The sequence below is a fragment of the Rhineura floridana genome, chromosome 1, assembly GCF_030035675.1.
Source record: "Rhineura floridana isolate rRhiFlo1 chromosome 1, rRhiFlo1.hap2, whole genome shotgun sequence".
In the NCBI taxonomy this organism is placed as follows: Eukaryota; Metazoa; Chordata; class Lepidosauria; order Squamata; family Rhineuridae; genus Rhineura; species Rhineura floridana.
Window position 1 is genome coordinate 43,145,557 of NC_084480.1, and position 22,136 is coordinate 43,167,692.

Consider the following 22,136-nt stretch of genomic DNA (forward strand, 5'->3'; position numbering starts at 1 on the left):
GTAAAAAATATTACTTGGAGTGTATGACTAAATTCAAGGCTAGCTGAATATCTAATTAAGAAGTGTTTGTGTTTTAAAACTTGCTAAGTCATACCAAATGTGTCCAGTTGCAGCATGTTGCATAGAGTAATATTGTAGACTGTTAACTGTGCAGAAGGCTGTGTGTTGACAACTTTCCCCCTCCCTAAACTTTTGACAGGTAGGTACTTGCTGCCAAATGCTGTTGCACAACAGTCATGGCAACCTGGAGAAACTTCGAATCTTGTCCGAATGCGCAGTCAAGCTCTTGGGCAGTCAGCACCTTCTCTAACAGCTAGTTTGGTGAGTTATATTTTCAACTATTCATTTATTCCTAAAACTAATGTTAATATAATATTATAGCAAGGAGTTTATTTGCACAAGAGTCAAATAATCCAAAATTGTTTTCAAAAGACACAGTAATTCAGGGCCTTTTACATAACTATTGTTGGTTACTATATATAATGGTACTAAACATGTTCAGTGTATCTGAGTTATGTTTACTGGGGGAGCTGTAAGTTTGAATTGCCTTACTTGCTTTCCTATAAAATCTCAGCTGGGAGCACATTTTAGTGTAGGTTTTTTTCCATTTAAGTAGCCTATTTAAGAAAAAGAGGCAGTCACACTTCTTTAATAATACACTAGTTTCAAATACTGGTATTTTTTTTTGGAGGCATCTTATTCTTCTGTTTCATTTTGTGCATGTAACTGGCTTACTAAAGGAATGTGGTCTCTGGCGCATGTATTTGAAGCTCAGCATGCTAATAGGTAAAATAAAGTTGGATATACTATAGTACTTTTTTTTTTTTGCTTTGGGTGATGGAATTAAATCTCAACATTTGAGGAATGTTAGGCATGGATCCAGTTTTTGCACCACCACCAAGTTCTGCCACTCCAAGTGGTGGCAGAGTAGCTCCACAGCATTCCTTCTTCATTTTAAATAGAATAGAAATTACATAACATTATGAAGCATATGTTTTTTTAAAAATGATCTGCTGCATCACTGGAATGGTAAGCCTCTCCCCAAAATGTGGTGAGTCCCTGAAGATTATTCCAATCTTTGTGGGGAGTTTTTACCCGATCCCTCCAAAACCAGTGAAAAAGCTTGAGGCTGATACTTTAGCTCAGTATTAATACTGATAATAAGAAAATACTCATGTTTATCACAAAATGTCTTTTTAAACCAATAGTTATGTTTACTTCTGAAGACACAGAGACAATGAGCTTCATGTGTAAAACCAAATTAAAATAATTCATACATGAGAACTGCAGTATCAAGTAGGATCTGTAGTAAAACGTTGCTGTGTGGAGTGCTGCTCTTCTGGATTCTAGGCAGGTATGTTCTTTTCCAGGATATTGCATTCCATTCTGCCCCCCTCCCCAGTTTTCCATCCCCTCGCAACAGTCAGTCAGCTTTCTGTGTAGGCTGAGTTCTCACTGAGCTTTTTGGGGTGGTTTTTTTGATTTTTCCTAAAGATATTTTGTACTTCTGCAAACTTTGGAGTTTCCCTAAGCCTGCTGACACCTCTCCCTTTGCGTGAATTTGTTACATACGAGTATACACCTGGAGAATGAGTTTGCTATTAATATAGGATATTCCTTGGAGATGTGTGGGTATATCTGCATATCTGTGTGTACACAATTTCTTTGTTAAGTACATGTATTATACAGGAATTAGGTATAGAACTGCATTTGAGAGAAGGACAGGCTCTTCAGTACTCTCCTGCCCCTTGTCTTGAATGCTATAGTTGTTTGCCACAGTTACACTCGACTCAAGTTAGCAGTTTTAGCTCACCTTTCACCTCCTACTGTGGATATGGATATGGCACCTGAATAATCTGTAACCAAAACATATAGGAATGGATGCTAGCTTATCACTCTGAATATTGTACCAATAGGAAGAAGGCCAAATCTGTTTGTTTGAAATGCAAGGGTAGAAACTCTTCCCAACTGACTGTGCGCTCATATTATCAGCCCCAGGGTTCAAAAGACAAAGTCTGTGGTATTTATTTTTTATTTGATTGAAATTGATGTTGCTGCACATATTTAGCTCACTCGTCTTCTCGATGAAAGAGAACAGAATATAACAGCAGGTGTGTTTGTTGCTGACATACTTATAACTATGACACTGACAATATTTATAAAAAGGAGGTGGATGGAAACATCAAATAGTGAGGCAACCTAATTACCCTAGAAGAACCCACAAATGCTGGAGCAAAATGCAATAATGAAAGCTGTAGCAGAAAAGGCATTAATGCAGATAAGGAAACTAAAGACCTTAGATCATGACGTAGCTCTCAAAGAAGGACTCCTAGAGGTCTGGCTTGGTTCTGGAAGAGTGAAAAAGAACTATTATCTGTCCTTTGTTCTGTTTCTCTCACATGTATTTTTTCTGTCCAGATAGGCAGACAGAAGGATCTGGAAACTAGTATAACTTGGTAAAAAAAACTTGTTTGTGAATAACTTCAAATTACTAGCAGTCAACATGGCTTTATGTCACAATATAAAGTAGAACCTCAGTATAAAGTAGCTCGCTGTACCTCGGGTTTGGATATATCGCGGGTATGACGATGTCCCTGAGTACAATACTGTATGTAGTACCATAGATTTTGTTACAACGTGGTACTCTTATAATGCGAGTGCATCTTTTGTGCCCCAACCCCCACATTATAATAAGGTTCTACTGTATTCTTGCTTTACGTAGAGGAAACTAGATGATCAACTGGCTCTATAAATGAGGGAAATACATGTTATATCAACCTTACAAACATTAAATCAAGGATGGAGAAGTCACTCACCCCTTGCTCTGTTTGCCTGAATTCTGATCCACCACTATTGGTTCCCTTGTGCCATTAATATCTTCCTGCCTTCTGGTGAAGATGGTTGCTCCGTTCATCCACTCTTCAGCCCTGGAAGCAGTGGAGATTAATCTCCATGCTCATCCTCCCATTACAATAGATGGACTACTATAGATGTATTCTTCCCCCACTTGTCTATAACCCTTGTCTCAGTTCTAGGGGAAATTACAGTGGAAAGAGATCTCCGTATTGTCACTGCATCAGGAACATGGGAGACAGTCTATGCTGCTACTCTCTTTGGATCACGGCATGAATCAGTGATGTGAGGCTGTGGTACAAAAATCAAATTGAATTATCTGGTTTCTGTTTTAAAAACCCTTTCCCCATTTTGAGTTGCTTTTTGCTATTTCTGTGCATCTGCTGCATTTTCTGCCAAAGATATTTACCAGTTAATCTATATTACTCAAGCGTTGGTGCCCTAGTGCATGTCTTCAGAGAAACAAGGCACTTATCAGTTAACTAGCACAAATCTGTTAGTTAAGAATTGTCCACCTACAGGTAGGCATGACTGGAAATTTACTTTCTTTGGTTGTTCACTTAAGTAACAAATAAGAGCCCTGCTGGATCACATCAGTGGCCTATCTAGTCTACCACTCTGTTTCACAGTGATCAACAATATGCCTATGGGAAGGATAGGAGCACAATAAAAAGAATACATATTCACTGTTATTTTAGTCCCTTTGCACGTATACAGAGTGATTCCATGAAAGTTATAATAGTGGGATTTGTGTTAATGTGAAACATATAAAAATATTTCTGTCCATTTTTATGGTACTGAGTCTGGTATAGCAGTGAATGAGTGTTAAAATCTACTCACTTAGAAAAATAACTTTTAGATGAGACTTTGTGGAAATAGAATTGTGGTTAATTTGACTGAAAAAAGGCTTTTCATTTGATTATTGATTCCCAGTAGTAGAAGTTTTCTAACTTACCTTACTCTACAATTTTTCTGCATTACATTTTAACAATGAGATGTGTTGCTCTCTATCATTTGGTCAACATTGGCCTAGCTGAGTGCTGCTGGTTTATGCCAGCATGCTTGCTGTTGGGAAAGAGCTAAATATTAGTTGCTGAGATATTCCTTTCTTGCTTTTTAGAAGCATTCCTGTGTAATCACTATTATTTGCACAAATTAAAGTAGCATTGAGGAAAGAATTGGCCTTTTTTCTTGGAGTTTACTATACTTGTTTAGAAGACAACAAGTAAACCCGTTGTTGGATGTGATGACTGCTACTAAATTGTCATATATCTTTTGTTAAATTGGTTTCCAACACTATATAACTTTTCATATTTGTATGTATTTCATCAGTACTTCAACACCGTTTTATGTTTTTATCCCTCATATAAAAGGGTTCAATTACCTGCCTAAGAAGTTTACCTTAGGTACATAATGCAAATATAAATAAGTGTTCCTTCAGAAACATTAATTGGGAATGTATGTGAATGTCAAACACAGGGTTGGTTGTAAAATGTGCTTTTTAACAATACTGTTGAAATTGCTGCTCTGTAAAATGGGCTGTTTAGGCGTATTGAAATGGGTCAAATAACTTTCCGATTACAGAGCGATGAACACTGTAATAGGGTCTACATCTTCAACATAGTTAAAAAGAGTTATTGCAGCTGCTCCTCTCTTTACATACATACTAACACAATCTGTGAGTCATGCGGTCTATGCATTCTGTAGATGCTGCCTTCTGTGATCATCTCATAGACTTGCTGAGGGCATCCATTCTGTTGTATAATCTGGGGGTGTTCCCAGATAGGGAGCTCTGAGTGCTACAAAATAATTGCTGTTCTGTTGGGATTTTCTGCTCTTCTCTTTGGGAAATTTTTTGGAACAAATTTTCTGCTTCCAAGACTTAGTTATGTGGATGGGAAAGAGGATTCCTGCCCAGATCTCAGACCTGAGGCCTCTGTAGAAAAGGAGCAGCAGGACCCTCCAACAACCCTGAAGAGCCAATGGATCCAAATGTATTTGCTCCAGGACTAGAGGTCCCCACACCAACTGCCTATGTTCCTGGTGGTTCTCAGACTCCCCTTTCATATCTTCCAGGGCTAGAGGAGCAGAGGATATGGCAAGCCAGACAGAAGCTTCAGGCTTACTGCCAAAGTGTCTGTATGAGAGTCTACTTGGCAGGAAGGGGAAGCACATTGAAGCGCCTGCTGAGATCAGGGCCTTTCTTCCTCTGTTCCTCTGTCCCCAAGACATCTTTTTTTTTTTAATGCATTGTTTGGGAGAAAACAACGTACATGTAGTGCTTTGCCAGGATGGTTGGCAGCTTTTTCCAATGAGAGGTCGGATTCATTGCAGTTTCATGTCTTTTTTTTAAACTGAGGTGAGGCAGTATTTGAATAATTGTATTTATACAAGCGAGCCAGCTCTCAGAGAGCGAGTGAAGAGGAGTTCGGAGAGGAAGGTCCCTTTTCCCCCTGTTGTACAGTGCACCACATACCAGTGGGATTCTCTTATTTGCCCTGAAGGAGGACAGGACAAAGCATAGGCCATTCCAATACAAGTAGAAAGAAAGAGACAAAAGGCAAAGGAGACTATGGACTGGGAGGACGCTCCAGTGGTGGTGACCTGCAAGGTGTGTGCAATGTTTTCTTGCCTGAGAACAACATGGCGTACATGTGGAACAAGTGCAAGCTGGTGGCGATGTTGGAAGAAAAAGTGAGGGGCTTGAAATGGTGGGTGGCCACACTGTGGAGTATAAGAGAAGATGAAGAGTTCTTAGAACGTTGGAACAACAACAGCAAAGAGAACTACAGGAAGTGGACGAACAGCAGTGTGTTGAAGCAGAAGAGGAGACTGTTGCGGAGAGCAACAACGAAGTGGAGGAAACTCTGTCAAAAAGGGTGACAGTTAAGAGCAGAAGAGCTTGAAAACACCCTTCAGCAGTGGAACTACAAAACTGCTTCCAGGCACTTGAGGATGACTGGAGGACAGCCTGCAGAGGAATTACAGGAGACCTCATGTGACAGTCAGCAAGAGGCTGAAGCTCAGTCAAGCAGAGGCAATGAAACCATGCCCCACAACAAGAAGAATACTCGCCAGGTATGCTGCCTTCGTGGAGGACGAATTAGAGATATGATGGAAGGGTTGCCATTGCTCATAAAGCCCACTGACAGATATCCCTTTCTACTCATCCATGTGGGAATGAATGATACTGCCAAGTGGAGCTACGAAGAAATCATGGCAGACTTTGAAGCTCTGGAAAGGAAATGCAAGGACTTTGAGGCTCAGATAGTTTTCTCATCCATCCTTCCGGTACTTAGGAGTGGAAAGGGAAAGAAAAATACTCCAGATGAATGACTGGCTACAATGGTGATGCTGACGTGAGAGATTTGGGTTCTGGGACCACGGGCTATGCTTCCTGGAAGATGGACTGCTGACAAGTGATGGGTTGCACCTCACAAGGAAGAATGTATTTGGCCACAGCATGGAGAAATTCATCAGGAGAGCTTTAAATTGACTCCTAAGGGGGAGGGAAACTTGGCAGTAACGACTTACTTGTGCACAGTAAAAGGAACTGAGGGAACGGCTCTAATGGGGCCCAGTAATAGTCTTCATAAAAATGTAGAAAGGCCGACCAGCCATGAATCACATGGTTTTCGATATCTGTATACTAATGCCCAGAATATGGGAAACAAACAGGACGAACTTGAACTCTTAATACAGGAGAGTAAATATGACTTGATAGGTATAACTTAAACTTGGTGGGATGACTTCAGACACTGAAGGATATAACTTGTTCAAAAAGAACAGAATAGAAAGGGAGGCAGAGTTGCACTATATGTTAAAAAATATATATCGCTGCGCAGAAATACAGAAGAATGAGCTTGGTACCCCACCGAGAGTATCTTGATTAAAATAATTGGACCAAGGAATAAAAGGAACAAGGTATTTGGAGTCTACTACCAACCACCCAATCAAGGAGAAGACGAGGATGAAACGTTTGCAAAGCAAATTGCCAGTGTCTCGAGGAGGCATGATGTAATAGTAATGGGGGACTTCAATTATCCCGGTATCTGTTGGGAGACAAATTCTGCCAAACATGGCCCCTCCAAGAAATTCCTGACTTGTGTTGGAGATAACTTTCTCCTACAGAAAGTGGAGGAAGCAACTAGAGGATCAGCTATCCTTGACTTGATTCTAACCAACAGGGATGACTTGGTGGATGAAATGGCAGTTACGGGAACTCTGGGGGAAAGTGACCGCGCTATACTAGAGTTCTTGATTGTAAGGGAAGCAATAGCTGAGAGTAGCTATACGTGTACCCTGGACTTCAGGAAAGCTGATTTTAATAAACTCAGAACAATGGTAAGTAAGGTTCCATGGCAAATGACCCTAATGAGAAAAGGAGTCCAAGATGGGTGGGTGTTTCTAAAAGAGGAAATTCGAAAGGCACAATGGCAAACAATTCCAGCAAGGAAAAAAGGGGGAAGATAGCAGAAGAAGCCAATGTGCTTTCACAGAAAGCTTAGAGATGACATGAAAACAACAAAGGGCACATAAAGGAAGTGGAACGAAGGTCAGACCACAAAGGAAGAGTGCAGACAGGTATCACGGAATTGGAGGGTTGGCGTCAGGAAGGCTAAAGCAGAGAATGAGCTGAGGTTAGCAAGAGATGCCGAAAGCAACAAAAAAAAAAGTTTTCTTCAGGTACATCCATATTAAAAGACAGAGAAAAGAAATGGTGGAACCAGCTACTCAGTCAGGATGGCAAAATTGATAACAGATGACAAAGAAAAGGCAGAAGTGCTCAACTCCTACTTCGGCTCAGTCTTCTCCCAAAAGAGGGTCTATGACCCTCCTGGGAAATGTGAAATTGAAGGGACAGGATTGCAGCTTGAGATTGACGGACAAATGGTAAAGGACTACCTAATAACTTTGAACAAGTTCAGATGTGCAGGACCCGATGAACTGCATCCTAGAGTATTGAAGGAACTGCCTGAAGAACGTTCGGAATCTCTGTCTATTATAATTGTGAAATTGTGGAGGATGCATGAAGTGCTGGATGACTGGAAGAGGGCTAATGTTGTCCCTATCTTCAAAAAGGGCAAAAAGGAGGAATCTGGGAACTACATACCAGTAAGCCTGAAATCGATCCCTGGGAAAACTCTGGAGCAGTCAATCTGTAAGCACCTTGAAAACAATGTAGTGATTACTAGAAGCCAACACGGATTTATCAAGAACAAATCTATGTTTGGGCAGAGTTCATTGGCGTACATGAGGCTTTAAAGCTACTGTTACTCTGACCTTTAGTTGCATATTTTACATGTTTTTATATTGTAAGCAGCTTTGTGTTCAGGGTTGGCGCCAGGCAAGACTGGGACACCAACTTGTCCCGGGCCTGCAGAGCTTTAGCTCAGCACTCCCACATGGAGGTGGCATGGGGCTACTAAGCCCACCAACGTGCCCCACTTACCTTTTGTGTTTTTTGAATGATGTGCACACATTGTGTGTATGCCTGCCATCAACCAAGATGAGGGCATCAGACCCTTAGGGAAGTCTCTGCCACCATCGTGGGTGATGGCAGGCATGCGCGCACAGTATTCACACTGATGAGAGCGGTAGAAAGGGCATGCATGCCAGCTTATTTAAGCCCATGTTGTGTATTGAAGGGGTGCCTGGGAGCTCCCTCTCCATGATCCGCAGCAGGGTCGGGTTGCAGGACCCGATGCTGCCATGGATCACAGATCGGGAGATGCAAGATTTGCTGAATAGGTTGGTTTTGTTGGTTAAAGTTAACATTTGCTGGTTTAGCAAAAAATCTCTTGATTTAGTTTTTGGTATTCATTTCACTAGGAATAACGTAAGAGCAAATTGAATTGTGGCACAATCTTGAGAAAATGCTGCTGTTCCTCTTGTCTCTAAATATCTAGGCTACTTCACCTCAAGATTATTTCAAAAGCACACATCTTGAAATTATCTAAATGTGGTAGCTTCTTGCCAAAAGCTACTTTAGGGGTTATTAAAACAAAGATTTTATGTTAGTTTTCATCAATTTGGCAAGTAATTCTAGTGTACACAAAGCAACGAGTGTTTCAAGGTAAAACCAAACTATTTTCAGCAGTGGGTGGGTGATTTTTATAATGTATGAAGTAGACTACTATAAAAGTACAAATCTAATGTTTTGTGCATGTGATGTTCACTAGGTGGCACAAGAGCCAAGTGTGTAGTTGGTACTGTACTATGTCATATATCTGATACCTACTCTTATCTTCTCCTTTCACTTTAATTTTGTTTTAATTTGTTATAGTCAAACTGCACTGGCAATCAAGATACAATTATCACATAGATGCAACAGTGCCTATTTCAAAATATAAAAAGAAGCTCCCCATGTTGGGATTCTGAACAATTTTAGTTGAGCTCCCTCACCCCTGCATAGATACATATAGCTTTTACTTGTGTACTAAAAGTTACATTCAACACACTTAACAGGATCACAAAAGATTTGCTCCTCTTTGTGTAGGTGTACTGTGGAATGAAAATAATACTAGATTTTAATACACCTGTTGTTTGAAACCAGATAATAGATTTTGAATGGAAACTGAAGTATGTTCTTAGACATTTGGTTCATGTTTTTGACTGCTTTCACTGTCTGCTTATGATTACAATATGTACTTCAAAGGAAGTTTATTGTCTATGTCAGGAGTGGCTAACCTGTATCTTGCAAGCAAGATTTAGCCCATCAAACCACATGAAGTGGATTGCACTTCTCTGATGAGATAAATGATCTCTTAAGAGTAGGCAGAGGGATCTTGCATTGCTGATCTTAGTGCTAAGTTAAAGCCCCCTGCCTACTCTTTGAAAAAGGCAGCATTTCCACCCATACCCAGGTGTGTAGTCACCTGGAGCACGGAGGTCGTAGACGCATTGCTTTTTGGGGAAGGGGTCTCAGCCAGGTCCCTATGTATGAGCCAATCAGCATGCTTATTGACTCCTAGGGACATCTGCTGCAGTGGAGTGTGGACTCGCGAAATGACAGGGAGATGAGGGAAAGTCGAAAAGGGGGTGTGGCTGTAGGGGGCATAGTGTGACTGTTGTGAAGGGAGCCTGCATTTCTGAATTTGTCACTACACTATTGTCCTTACCCACTGCAGTGGGGAGAAATGCTGTGTTTTATGTCATACAGAATAATCTGCAAAGTAAAAGGCAGCTGGAGTGGAGAGGGCTGGAAATTCTCCTTCTCTCACACACACGTTATATTTTTGTGTCTGCTTTGGCAAGAGTTTTTATGTGTGAATGAGTGACAGTATGTATATATGTGTAAGAAAAAGAGGATGTGAATGTGGTGTGTCTGCATGTGTGGTGGTGAATGTGCATATGTGTGTGTGTATGCACATGTGCATACGTTGGTCACATTTGCTGCTGGCATGTGGACTTCAGAGTGATGATTGATTATCAGTGCAGCCCTTGTGCTGAAAATGTTTAGCCACCCCGGTCTAGGTATTCTTTTTTTTAGAAAGTTGTGCTGTTCCAGGCACAGTACCATTTGTCTGATGCTAGAATTTTGGCAGCAGCAAAGGGCCAGTTCAATCCTAGCTTCTCTTAGAAAATTTAGTGCTGGCATGGTGAAGACAGGGTCATTCAACTTATGATCAATGGAATTATCACATGGTAGCCTAGTTGTTTTGAAGCAGATAGATGGTGCATGTGCAAGGAGAGTAAAAAGTAATCTAGCCAAATGATTATATTTTTTCACCAGAACTGCCTCAGAACCTTAAACAAATCAGATTAATGCTTCAGAATAAATTAAAAACAAAAATATAGGCAAACCTGGTTGGATGATATGCTTACTGGATCCAACTGGAGTGACTTGTGATGATAAACATAAGTTCATCTAGGTTTCTACAGTACGCTATCTCCAAGTGATGTGAGCAATGGACAATACAGATCTGTTTCTATAATGCTTCGTTCCACTGAAACAGATTGCCTAGAGGAGAAAAGGAATAGGATTATATTCATAATCTGCACACTGTTCATCCTCAGTGCTGTAGTGCTAAACCAGTGTCTATACTATTAAGTCAATTGTCCACCATATGGATTTTTTTTAAAGTGAGTTTTAATATACAACAAGTATATTGTATATGTATATATCTGTGTTGGTTAGCTTTGCAGGATTTCAGGCAGTGCAGAATATATCATCCATCTAAATCCACATTCTGAGTAGATAAACTCCAAGATACTAGAAAGACAGTGTGTTGGCATTTGGAGTGGGAAAAGGTAGATGCTATGTGACTGAAGACTTATTGAATTCTGTGAAGCCAATAATTTGTTTCTTGCAAACACATTTTTTGAGCAACTGAAAAGACAGCTGGATACGTGGACATCACCAGATGGTCAATATAGGAATCAAATTGATTATATAATTGGTAACAGAAGATGGAGATGTCCCATACTTTCTGCAAAAACAAAACCAGGAGCAGACTGTGGTACAGATCATGAACTGGTCGTGTTGAAAATCAGAGTAAAGCTAAAGAAGAACAACAAAGCAATCATAATGACAAAATACAATTTAAATAACATCCCAGAAGCATATAAAGATCAAATAAGGAATAGATTTGAGGCTTTAAACTTAGTTGACAGAGAGCCAGAAGAACTATGGACTGAAGTCAGAGACATGATCAGGGAAGAATGCAAAAAGACAATACCTCTTGTTAAAAAGAGAGAAAGACCTCAATGGATGACTGAAGAAACTCTTAAAATGGAAGGAAAGCAAAAGCAAGAGGAGACAGAAACACGGTCAGAACCCTAAATGCAACAATACAGTGACTAGTACATAGGGACAAAGAGAACTATTACAATAGTTACTGTATAGAAATAGAAGAGGACAACAAAAAGGGTAGAACCAGAGCCCTATTCCAAAAGATTAGAGAAATGAAAGGGAAATTAAACCAAGAGTAGGGATGTAGAATAATCAACAGGGGAATACACTGACTGACCGAGATGAAATAAAGGAAGATGGAAGCAATACATTGAAGAACTTTATAAAAGAGATGCAAGGATGACAGATTCATTCACGGGGGAACGAAGAACCAGAACTTTTAGAATGTGAGGTAAAAGCTGCTCTTAAAATACTTGGAAGAAACATATCAGCAGGAACGGATGGCATACCAATAGAGTTGCTACAAGCTACTGCGACTGCTACTGCAGGGGTGAGACTGTGCTGGGACCATCAAGGGGCAAGCTTTTCCACTTGCTTTGCTTCCTCACTCCTGCTCTTAGTGACATTTTTCTGGGGACTGTCCTTTACCAGGAAGATGAATGCTTTTGGATTTTAGCCGTTGTTGCTTTTTAGAAATGCTAGGATTTTGTTGGCTTGAATTTTTGTAAATTGTGTTTTTATTTGTATTTTGTATTGTGTCTTTCTATTTGTGTGCAAGCCTCCTTGGGGGCCTTTTTGGCCAAAAGGCGGCCTAGAAATAAATCATAACATAACGTGTTTTGCTAGCCTTGCAAAAAATAGCTCAAGGACTACCTATTCCCATGTGAACCTGCCTCAATACTGTGCTTGCCATCTGAGGCCCTTCTTTATGTTCCACTGTCAAAAGGAGCATGGGGGGTGGTTACCAGAGACTGGGCCTTCTCTGTAATATCCCTCCCTCCTCTGGAAATCTCTCCCTAAGGAAACATGCCTCCTGCAAACTTTATTTATTCTTCTGGGTTTGTGGACACCTTTAAAGATAGTGTTGTTAATCACGGCTTTAGTGTGTGTTTTTAATTGTAATTGTACTTTGTTGGTGTGTGTGTGTATTGAGGTTGCCAGGTCAGAAGCATTCCAAACCCTGAGATTTCTGGGGTGGGGCCCTGTCATGGGCTGATGTCCATGGGCTGGGCCCTAGTGATGTCATTAGGCATGATATGTTAAGCATCAACCACAGTTGCTTGGAGCATACAACTCAAAAAAAGGTCTCCAACTGAAAATTAAAATAAAAATGTTAGCTAAAAGAGGGTGTTCCTAAGTCCAGCTGAAGTGACGGAATCATTCCTTCTCACCTGCTTAGGGAGCCTGGTTGGGGAACATTTAATCTAGCCTACTTGCTTCTGGCAAGAAGGGTTTAATTGCCCTCAGGCCGGGCCAGTCACCAGAAGGCCATTGTAGGAAGAAATGAGCCTAGTGTTGGGGAAATTTTAGATAGGAGCACTCAGGAGTAAAGATGGAGATCCCTGAAGGCTGCAATAATAAATACACTTACTAAGGGACGAAGCCCCACAGAACTCAACAGGACTTACTTCTAAGTAAATATGGTTTGGATTGTGCTGTTGGTAAGGCTTGATAATGTGAAACCAGATACGTCAGATACATATTGAGACGTAGTATGAGGAAATGTTTAAATAAGCATGAATGTCAAAGATGTTTGTTCTTTACACAACCTGTAAAAATATTTATAGTGCAATCCTATGCATGTTTACTCAGAAGCAAGTCCCAATGTATTCAATGGTGGCTTACACAAACAGGAAAGTGTGCACAGAACTGTAAACTCATGATAAGGAACTTCACTCATCCAACCCCAAATTCAGAATCAGGCCACTTTAAGCCGTTTTGGAATTGTTTTTACTTGTTTTATGGATATTGGATTTTAAATGAATTTATTTCTTGTTGTGAGCTGCCTTGGTTTCCAAAACTACCTCACAGAGTTGTTGGAAATATTCCATATATACGCACACTGGAAATGTGTGTATATATATATATACACACACATATATATATATGTGTATATATATATATACGCACACTGGAAATGTGTGTGTGTGTGTGTGTGTGTATATATATATACACTAATATATATATATATTAGTTTATTATCAAAACCGGTTAGTCATTGCTGAACATTAAAAAAATCAGTATTAGTTTCCTACCACATAAAAGCAGTGACACCAAAGTAAGCCGTGCTTTTAAAAAAAAGGATTGGAAGGGGAGAGAAAGATTTACAACACAATCATTTGCTAAGTTCACTCAAAAGTCCCACTGATTTACAGCACAATCCTATCCATGCCTACTCAAACGTAAATCCTACTGATTTCAATGGGGTTTACTCCCAGGTGTGTGGGATGCTCCTGAAGGCTGCACTTCTAAACATAGTTATGAAGGGACTGAGCCCCATAGAACTCAACAGGACTTCTGAGTAGATATGGTTAGGATTGTGCTGTTGGTAAGGCTTGACTACAGATCCTCTGCAAAGATATCCATATCAAAGCAGGGTTGGCATCCCCCTACCTGAAATGCCCTGCCTGCCTTTTAACGTCACTGCTCCAAACTTGTTTACCGGCTTGGCCCATCACTGCATGGAGAGGTTTGAGAAATGAGTAAGAGTTAAGGAGATCCTGTACCCTTTCCTGCCTATCCCGTGGGCTGCTGTAAACTCACTTCGACAGCCAGCCCAATTCTAGTGGGTAATAACTGACAGAGAGAAAACACACATGGTTTGGTCTACCTTCACAGGCAGGAGATTGGGAACAACAGCAATTGCAACCACACTTCCTAGTATGTGAATTCTCTTTTACCACTATTGGGCAAGAAGCAACCCATCATGCAAACAACTAGATGCATCATCAGTGGGTTTAAAGGGGTTGAGCTGATCACATGCAACCACTGTTACTGCTTTTATGGATGTAAGGGTGTAAGGTCAGAGGTAAATGAAATGCAAATAGAAAAGAAAAACAAAAGACAGTGATGATGCGCAAATGCAATACCATACCAACCACAACAAGATTCCCATGAGTAAGACAGAAAACTCAGCATCCCACAACCAGTCAGGGTTCCTAACCAAAAACCAAAACTAAAAAAAACCTGTCAGCCAAGGTCACAGAAATCCCCATGCAGCTCAACCTGACCTGGGGACTGCAATTAGTGCGGAATGCTGTGGCACGATTGCTGACATCAGTGAGACCCTATCAGCACATAACATCTCTGCTCTGAAATCTGCACTGGTTGTTGATTTACTACCGGGCCAAGTTCAAGGTGTGCTTTCCATGTTGCAACTGCCACTTAGTACTTGTTCTGCTCTTATAAGAAATCGATCCTTTAGTGTGGCAGCACCCACACTTTGGAACTCCCTGCCTATTGTCATTAGGCAGGTGCCTTCGCTGTACTCTTTTTGTCACTGCTAAAAACATTTTTTGTTTAGACAAGTCTACCCAGGCATATAGAAGCTATTATGCATTTTATCAGTTTTTAACTCATTGTTGGTTTTATTATTTTGAATGTTTTTGAATACCTGTTTTTAACTGTTTTTGCCAATAATTTTATTGTTTTAATTCCTTCTATAAACCGCTTTGAGGTTTTTCACAGTAAAGTGGTATATAAATGTTAGAAGCAAAATACATAAACAAATTTCGGAGTCACTGTGTCCCTTGGGTCTTTTTCTTCTTTTAGGAACAAAAGAATCTGCCTTATACAGACTCAGGCCATTTGGTACTAGCTAGCTCAGTCCTGATGACACGGATTAGCATTGGCTCTCCCGGATTCCAGGCAATAGTCTTTTCCACTGATTGGATTTTGAACCTTTGCATGCAAAGCATGTGCCCTACCAGTGAGCTACAGCCCTTCCCATGTTTAAAACTTATCTTTTAAAATTCATTAATTTTTAATTCACGAATGAATGCACAACATACCTAGGGCAGATCCACACCATGTATTTAAAACACATTTGTCATACATTTGAATCCCACGAATCCCACCACAGAATCATGGGAACTGTAGTTTAAGGATGGTGGGAACTATAACTGTGAGGGGGAATAGACCCCAGCATTCTTTGGGGGAAATCATGCACTTTATATGCAAGTAGGATGTGCTTTAAATGTATTATGTGGATCTGCGTTACTTCATAAACTTTGCCTGCATATAAATAATTTAAATTATTTTTTAAAATGGAAATCAGCTGCAAAGTTTACTTGGTGACCATGGGCTACTCACCATCTGGCAGCCTAATCTGCCCCTCAGGATGAAAACAGTGGAGGGGGATCATGACCACCCCAAGCAAGAAATATCACACTTAAAATGTAGAGGAAAAAATAATTTACAACCATATTGTGAAATCGGATACATTTTGAGACATAGTATGAAGCAATATTTATATAAACATGCATGCCAAAGTTGTTTATTATTTACACAACTGGGAATGATATTTATAGTGTAATCCAATGCATGTTTACTCAGAAGCAAGTCCCAATGTATTCAGTGTATTGAAACAGAGAAGTGTGCACAGGACTGCAACCTCAAATGACAAGGAACTTCACTCACCCAATCCAAAATTCAGAATCATGCCACTTTAAGCTCAAAACCAGTTGGCCATTGCAGAACTTTTTAAAAAATCAGTATTAGTTTCCTGCCAAATAAAAGAATTGCGCTTGGGTGAGGGTGGATAATAAATTCTAATTTTAATAATAGAATTATTAGAACACTTATTCACACCTGCACTGAAATAAAAATATTGTTTTTAATTGTTTCTCTGTGTCCATCCAATGGAGTGAAAAGCAAGCAAATGGTTAATGTATCTCTCCTAATATGACCCACTGAGAAGTTGGAGGTACCAGCATATTTGGGGCAACTCACAAGGTTCAAATGTGCAAAACCGAGCTTTAGAAAAATCCAAAGAGAAAAAAAATCATTCGGACGAGAACTGAGCTTTTTCAGTGGTCATAGAATGCAGGTTGTCTGGGGGCAAAACATGGGAAACTAGGGAGGGGGATTGGAATTTAATTATCCTATAAGAGGGCATGGATGACTGGCCGAACAAGAGCACTCCACACTACAGTGTTTTGTTGTAGGTCTCTCTTGTAGCACTTTCAGTTAGCTCAAGACTTAGCTTTTGTGCAGAATGACTTCTGTCAAGGTTGAGTTCCATTAGCAGGCTAATAAAGTCCTGGGATTGCTTTCAGTATGAAATGTACCTAAAAGTGAAAGGATGTTGTGGGGCAAACAATGGTAAATAGTTGTTACCTCAGAAATACAGTTTGACTAATGTGAAGTTGTCTAGTGCATTTACAACATATAAATTGTCAATAATGAATCAAGGATTTATATACATGCGCAATCAGTCACTACTTTCCAGCATGTAGATAGGTTTTTTTGTTTGGCCTTAAATATAAAGTATAAACTGGGTGGTGCGCTGTGAAATACTGGTGCATGCTTCCTCTCATATCTAGAGATCAGCTAAAAATTATTGGAAGGATATATAGAAGGAACACAGAAGGACAGAAGAATTATTGGAAGGAAATATAGAAGGATAGAAGGAAAGCAAAAGCACAAGGAGACAGAAAAATGTCAGAACCCTAAATGCAACAATACAGTGACTAGTACGTAGGGACAAAGGACTATTACAATAGTTATTGTATAGAAATAGAAGAGAACAACAAAAAAGGTGGAACAAGAGCCCTATTCCAAAAGATTAGAGAAATTAAAGGGAATGTTGAATAATCAACAGGGGAACACACTGACTGATCAAGATGAAATAAAAGGAAGATGGAAGCAATACACTGAAGAACTATATAAAAGATGTATGACAGATGCATTCAAGGAGGAACTATATGATGAAGAATCAGAAATTTTAGAATGTGAGGTGAAAGCTGCTCTTAAAGTACTTGGAAGAAACAAATCACCAGGAACAGATGGCATACCAATAAAGTTGTTACAAGTTACTGAGACTAAATATGTCCAAATTGTGACAAAAAATGGTCAACTATGGAAAATAAAACAATGGCCCACAGACTGGAAGCGTTCAATATATATCCCAATTCCAAAGAAAAGGGATCCTAGGGAATGCAGTAATTATTGAACTATTGCCTTAATATCCCATGCAAGTAATACTTGCATGGGATTCAACAACAAAGATTCTACAACAAAGGCTCTTACCGTATATGGAGTGAGAAATGCCAGATGTCCCAGGTGGATTTAGAAAGGGAAGAGGTACAAGAGATCATATTGCAAACATATGTTTGGTAATGGAATGGGCCAAAGAATTTCAGAAGGAAATCGCCCTGTGCATTATAGATTACAGCAAAGCCTTTGATTTTGTAGACCATGAAAAACTATGGGATACTTTAAAAGAAATGGGGGTACCACAGCATCTGATTGTCCTGATGCGCAACCTGTATCTGGACAAGAGGCTACTGTAAGGACAGAATATGGACAAACTGATTGGTTCCCAATTGGAAAGGATGTGAGACAAAGGTGTATTTTATTACCTTATTTGTTTAATCCATATGCAGATCATACGGAAAGCAGGATTGGACCAAGATGAAGGAGGTGTGAAAATTGGAGGGAGCAATATCAATAATTTCAGATATGCAAACCATACCGTACTGCTAGCAGAAACCAGGAAAGATTTGAAGCGAATGCTGATGAAAGTTAAAGAGGAAATCACAGAAGCAGGGACTATAGCTGAACGTCAAGAAGGCTAAAGTAATAACAGACTTTAAAGTTGACAGTGAGGACATTGAACTTGTCAAGGATTATCAATACCTTGACACAGTCATTAACCAAAATGGAGACCATAGTCAAGAAATTAGAAGAAGGCTAGGACTGGGGAGGGTAGCTATGAGAGAACTTAAAAAAGGCCTCAAATACAAAGATGCATCATTGAACACCAAAGTCAGGGTCATTCAGACCATGGCATTACCGATTTCTATGTATGGATGTGAAAGTTGGACAGTTAAAATAGCAGATAAGAGAAAAATCAACTCATTTGAATGTGGTGTTGGAGGAGAGCTTTGCGGATACCATGGACTGTGAAAAAGACAAATAATTGGGTGTTAGAACAAATGAATCCAGAACTATCACTAGAAGCTAAAATGATGAAACTGAGGTTATCATACTTTAGACACATCATGAGAAGACATGATTCACTAGAAAAGACAATAATGCTGGGAAAAACAGCAGGGAGTAGAAAAAGAGGAAGGCCAAACGAGATGGACTGATTCCATAAAGGAAGCCACAGACGTGAATTTACAAGATCTGAACAGGGTGGTTCACGACAGATGCTATTGGAGGTCACTGATTCATAGGGTCGCCATAAGTCATGATCGACTTGAAGGGACATAGCAACAACAATTATTGGCCTACTTTGCAGCTTTCATTTGGAATTGGAGCAACCACTTAATTGATCATTAATGAAGACTGTTGAGATGTTTGGTTTTAATGTTTTTTTCAATGCATGTCACATATATACTGTATGAATGTGGGATCTCCATAAATTTGTGATTCTGTGAGATCAAGGAGATGTTTATAACGCTCATGATCCAGGTAAGTATGAATATTATGGCTTATGTACAGTAATGGAGGTCATCTGCAAATTCGGAGACTTGGACTTTGTGTTGGGAAATGTAATGTCTAACCTAATCCCTAAGAAAGTTAGGTAAAATGTATGCAAGGCAAGATTATTGGTGGCTACTGGCTGTGATAGCCTCCTTTTGGGAGGAAGGGCGGGATATAAATTTAATAAATAAAATAAAATAAGAGTGTTTTAAAGCAGTACTTTCAGGATTAGAGCTGACAAAGTAAGGCTGAAGTCTAGTGTGGAATATTATAGTTTAATAGAGAACATGTCATAATGAGTGTGTTCTGTTTTTAAAGGGGAATCTCTTACAGGAGAAGTTCACCCTGTTCAGATATAATACTGCTAAAATATCTTGTTCCCATTGACAGGAGAAAAAAATGAAATTGTACCTCCTAATAAAACAAATTTGCAAATATTTTGTGGTGCATGTGCAACCAAAGTAGAACATCTTTCTGTTTGATTGATGAGGTGATATGTATGGAGACATTTTGGTATATATCATTAAGTATATGTGGGTGTCTTTGTTAGGCTGTTCAAACACACAACTTAAAATTTATGGTTTCCCTTTTGAAATGTCAGTTTTCAGTATCCTAATTCCTGTCATTCTTACATATCAGGTTGTGGTGGGCAATATGACAAACACAATTAGGCCAGGAAGAAATTCAACCCTGTAGTTTACAGAAAAAGATTAAGATAATTAAATATGCTGCATGTACACCACTGTTCAGACCTCAGATTATATTATAAAGCCCTATAATCCAAAACAATAAATTGCAAATGGTAGGATAGATCAAATAGCAAACTTCCATTGATCTGTTCTGTAACTGATAATAAATACTGATAATAAATAAATTAAAAAATCATTATTTATTTATTATTTGATTTATATCCTGCCCTTCCTCCCAGCAGGAGCCCAGGGCAGCAATTTATTTATTCTTTAAATTTTTAGAATTTACAGTGGGCATAGTGGTAGATCAGAGGATGGTTTTCCTTGTTTTAAAACTAATTTATATTTTCCGTTGAAGGGCCGTACTCTTTTATTTTAAGCCATGCCTTAGTTGCAGATTTTCAAAAAACTGCACACAATTGTATGCCATTAGAAGCAGTGATTCAAAAAGTAGTCATGGAATCTTGTAGGAACTGTGTTGCTAGTGATGATATGACACGAGCAACAACAAATGAGTCTTTGTAATGAATAGGTGTATTATGGACAGTTGTCTGCAGCCCTGGAGCATTTAGTAATAGTGATGAAGCTTTTTGTGGCATTTGTGATTCCTGACAAGCCATGAGATGGTGGCAGATGAAATAAAAAGCTGGAATTTGAATTGCTGGAGAAACGAAACCTGGTGGAAGAGTATCTGGAAGAAAGAAAGCAGGAGGAGAAATTGTCCAATAGAAGATTATTACATTCCAAAGTGTCAGTATCAAGCAGCAATGCCCTGTTTCTCATGCATTATAGTATATTAAGTTGCTTTGAGTCTATGAGAAAAAGTGGCACAAGTAGTATTAGGAGTACTATTATTACATAGCGGTGTAATAATTTGTGAATTACTGCAGATGAAATGTATCTGTCATTCTATTCTTTTTCTTAGTCACACTACAAATTACATTATATGTGTAGCTAGCAACTGGGTCTGGGATTTTTCTTTAATTACAGGTGGGGGAGGTTCATTGGCACCTCAGCGCATAGGGGAGAAGTTTAACTCTTCCCTCACCAACTGTCCCCCAGAATCTGAGAGTTAGGAGGGAAAAAAGTTTCCATTGGTGTTCTCGTACTTTAAAATATCTTGCTTAAAGTCCCCCCAACACCTGGTACCAGCACTCTACTTATCCATGTGACACAACATTTGAGTGGAATGCACTGTGTGCCAGCATCCTTCCCCCCCTCAGGCTATAATTATAATTATTAATTAAATTTCAATCCAACCTTTCCTACCTGATATGGTGCAATAAAGCATTCTTCAGCTGGGCAATAAAATGCCATGGCAAGTGTTCACATAGAGGCCAGCTAAGCGTGTTACTAAAACTGTAACATATATCATTTTGGGTTGAGGTGATTGACAATGTGATGGCCTCACAACTCAAGACACATCTGGATGATCCGAATTATTTGGGCACATTTTAATCAGGCCTTTGGCTGGGATATGAGCCTGAGATTGCTTTGGTAAACTTGGTAGATGACCTACGCTGGGAACTGAATGTGGGGAGTGAGGTCCAGTTTTCCTGGACCTTTTGGTGGCTTTTGATACCATCCTTCTGGACTGCCTGGCTGGATTGGACCTTGGGAGCAATGTATTGTAGTTGTCCTTTCTTTTATGACTGCTGTTTGACATCATGGCTGTTTGCCTTTTGTGCCATACATGATACCTCTGGGAGAGGTCATTTAGAGCTTTGTAGTGAGATGGTGAGATGTGACCAATATGTTGACTCAGCTCTCTTGCTCCTTGCCATCTAATACCAAGGAAGCAGTTGAGACTAAATCCAGACAAGATGAAAGATCTTCGCCTTGAAAGATCAGGTTCATAGCTTAGGAGAGATCCTTGATCCTGCGCTGCCCCTAGGTTCTCAGTTTTATCCATATCTGGTGGTTGTATAACAATGCTAAGGAATGTTGGCTACAAATAAGGAATGGAATAAAAAGAACAAAGAAAGTACAGTTGGATCTAGACCCTTTTTTATTTTCATTAACCAATACAAAATTAACCCATACAACAATGTTTGTTGCAGCAAGATTGTGCTTCGGTCAATATTGGGAAAAGGCGCAAATTCCTCTCATAACAGAATGGGAAGCAAAATTGTATGATTATGCTATTATGGTAAAGCTTGCAAATTATTTAAGACTGAAAGGCAGAAACTTATGTTTAGACAGAATTGGGCAATGTTTATTGAATGCTGGTGTAACAAAGAACATAATATTTTCAAAAAATATATTTGAGATTGTGGGTGGCATTTGACTAATGAATCCCATCAGTACAA

General features: G+C 39.5%; 1 protein-coding gene across 5 annotated transcripts in view; it reads left to right on the forward strand.

Annotated features, from left to right (window-relative positions):
* Positions 1-22,136, forward strand: part of MAST4 (microtubule associated serine/threonine kinase family member 4) — a 440,571-nt gene that overhangs the window by 92,411 nt on the left and 326,024 nt on the right. For 4 of the 5 annotated variants that reach the window (XM_061619535.1, XM_061619526.1, XM_061619556.1 and 1 more), the window contains exon 3: positions 200-321. In XM_061619535.1, coding sequence (XP_061475519.1) covers positions 200-321 — 122 coding nt within the window. Of the gene's footprint in view, positions 1-199; positions 322-22,136 lie in introns of those variants that run through there. The other variant, XM_061619575.1, reaches the window with a different exon arrangement.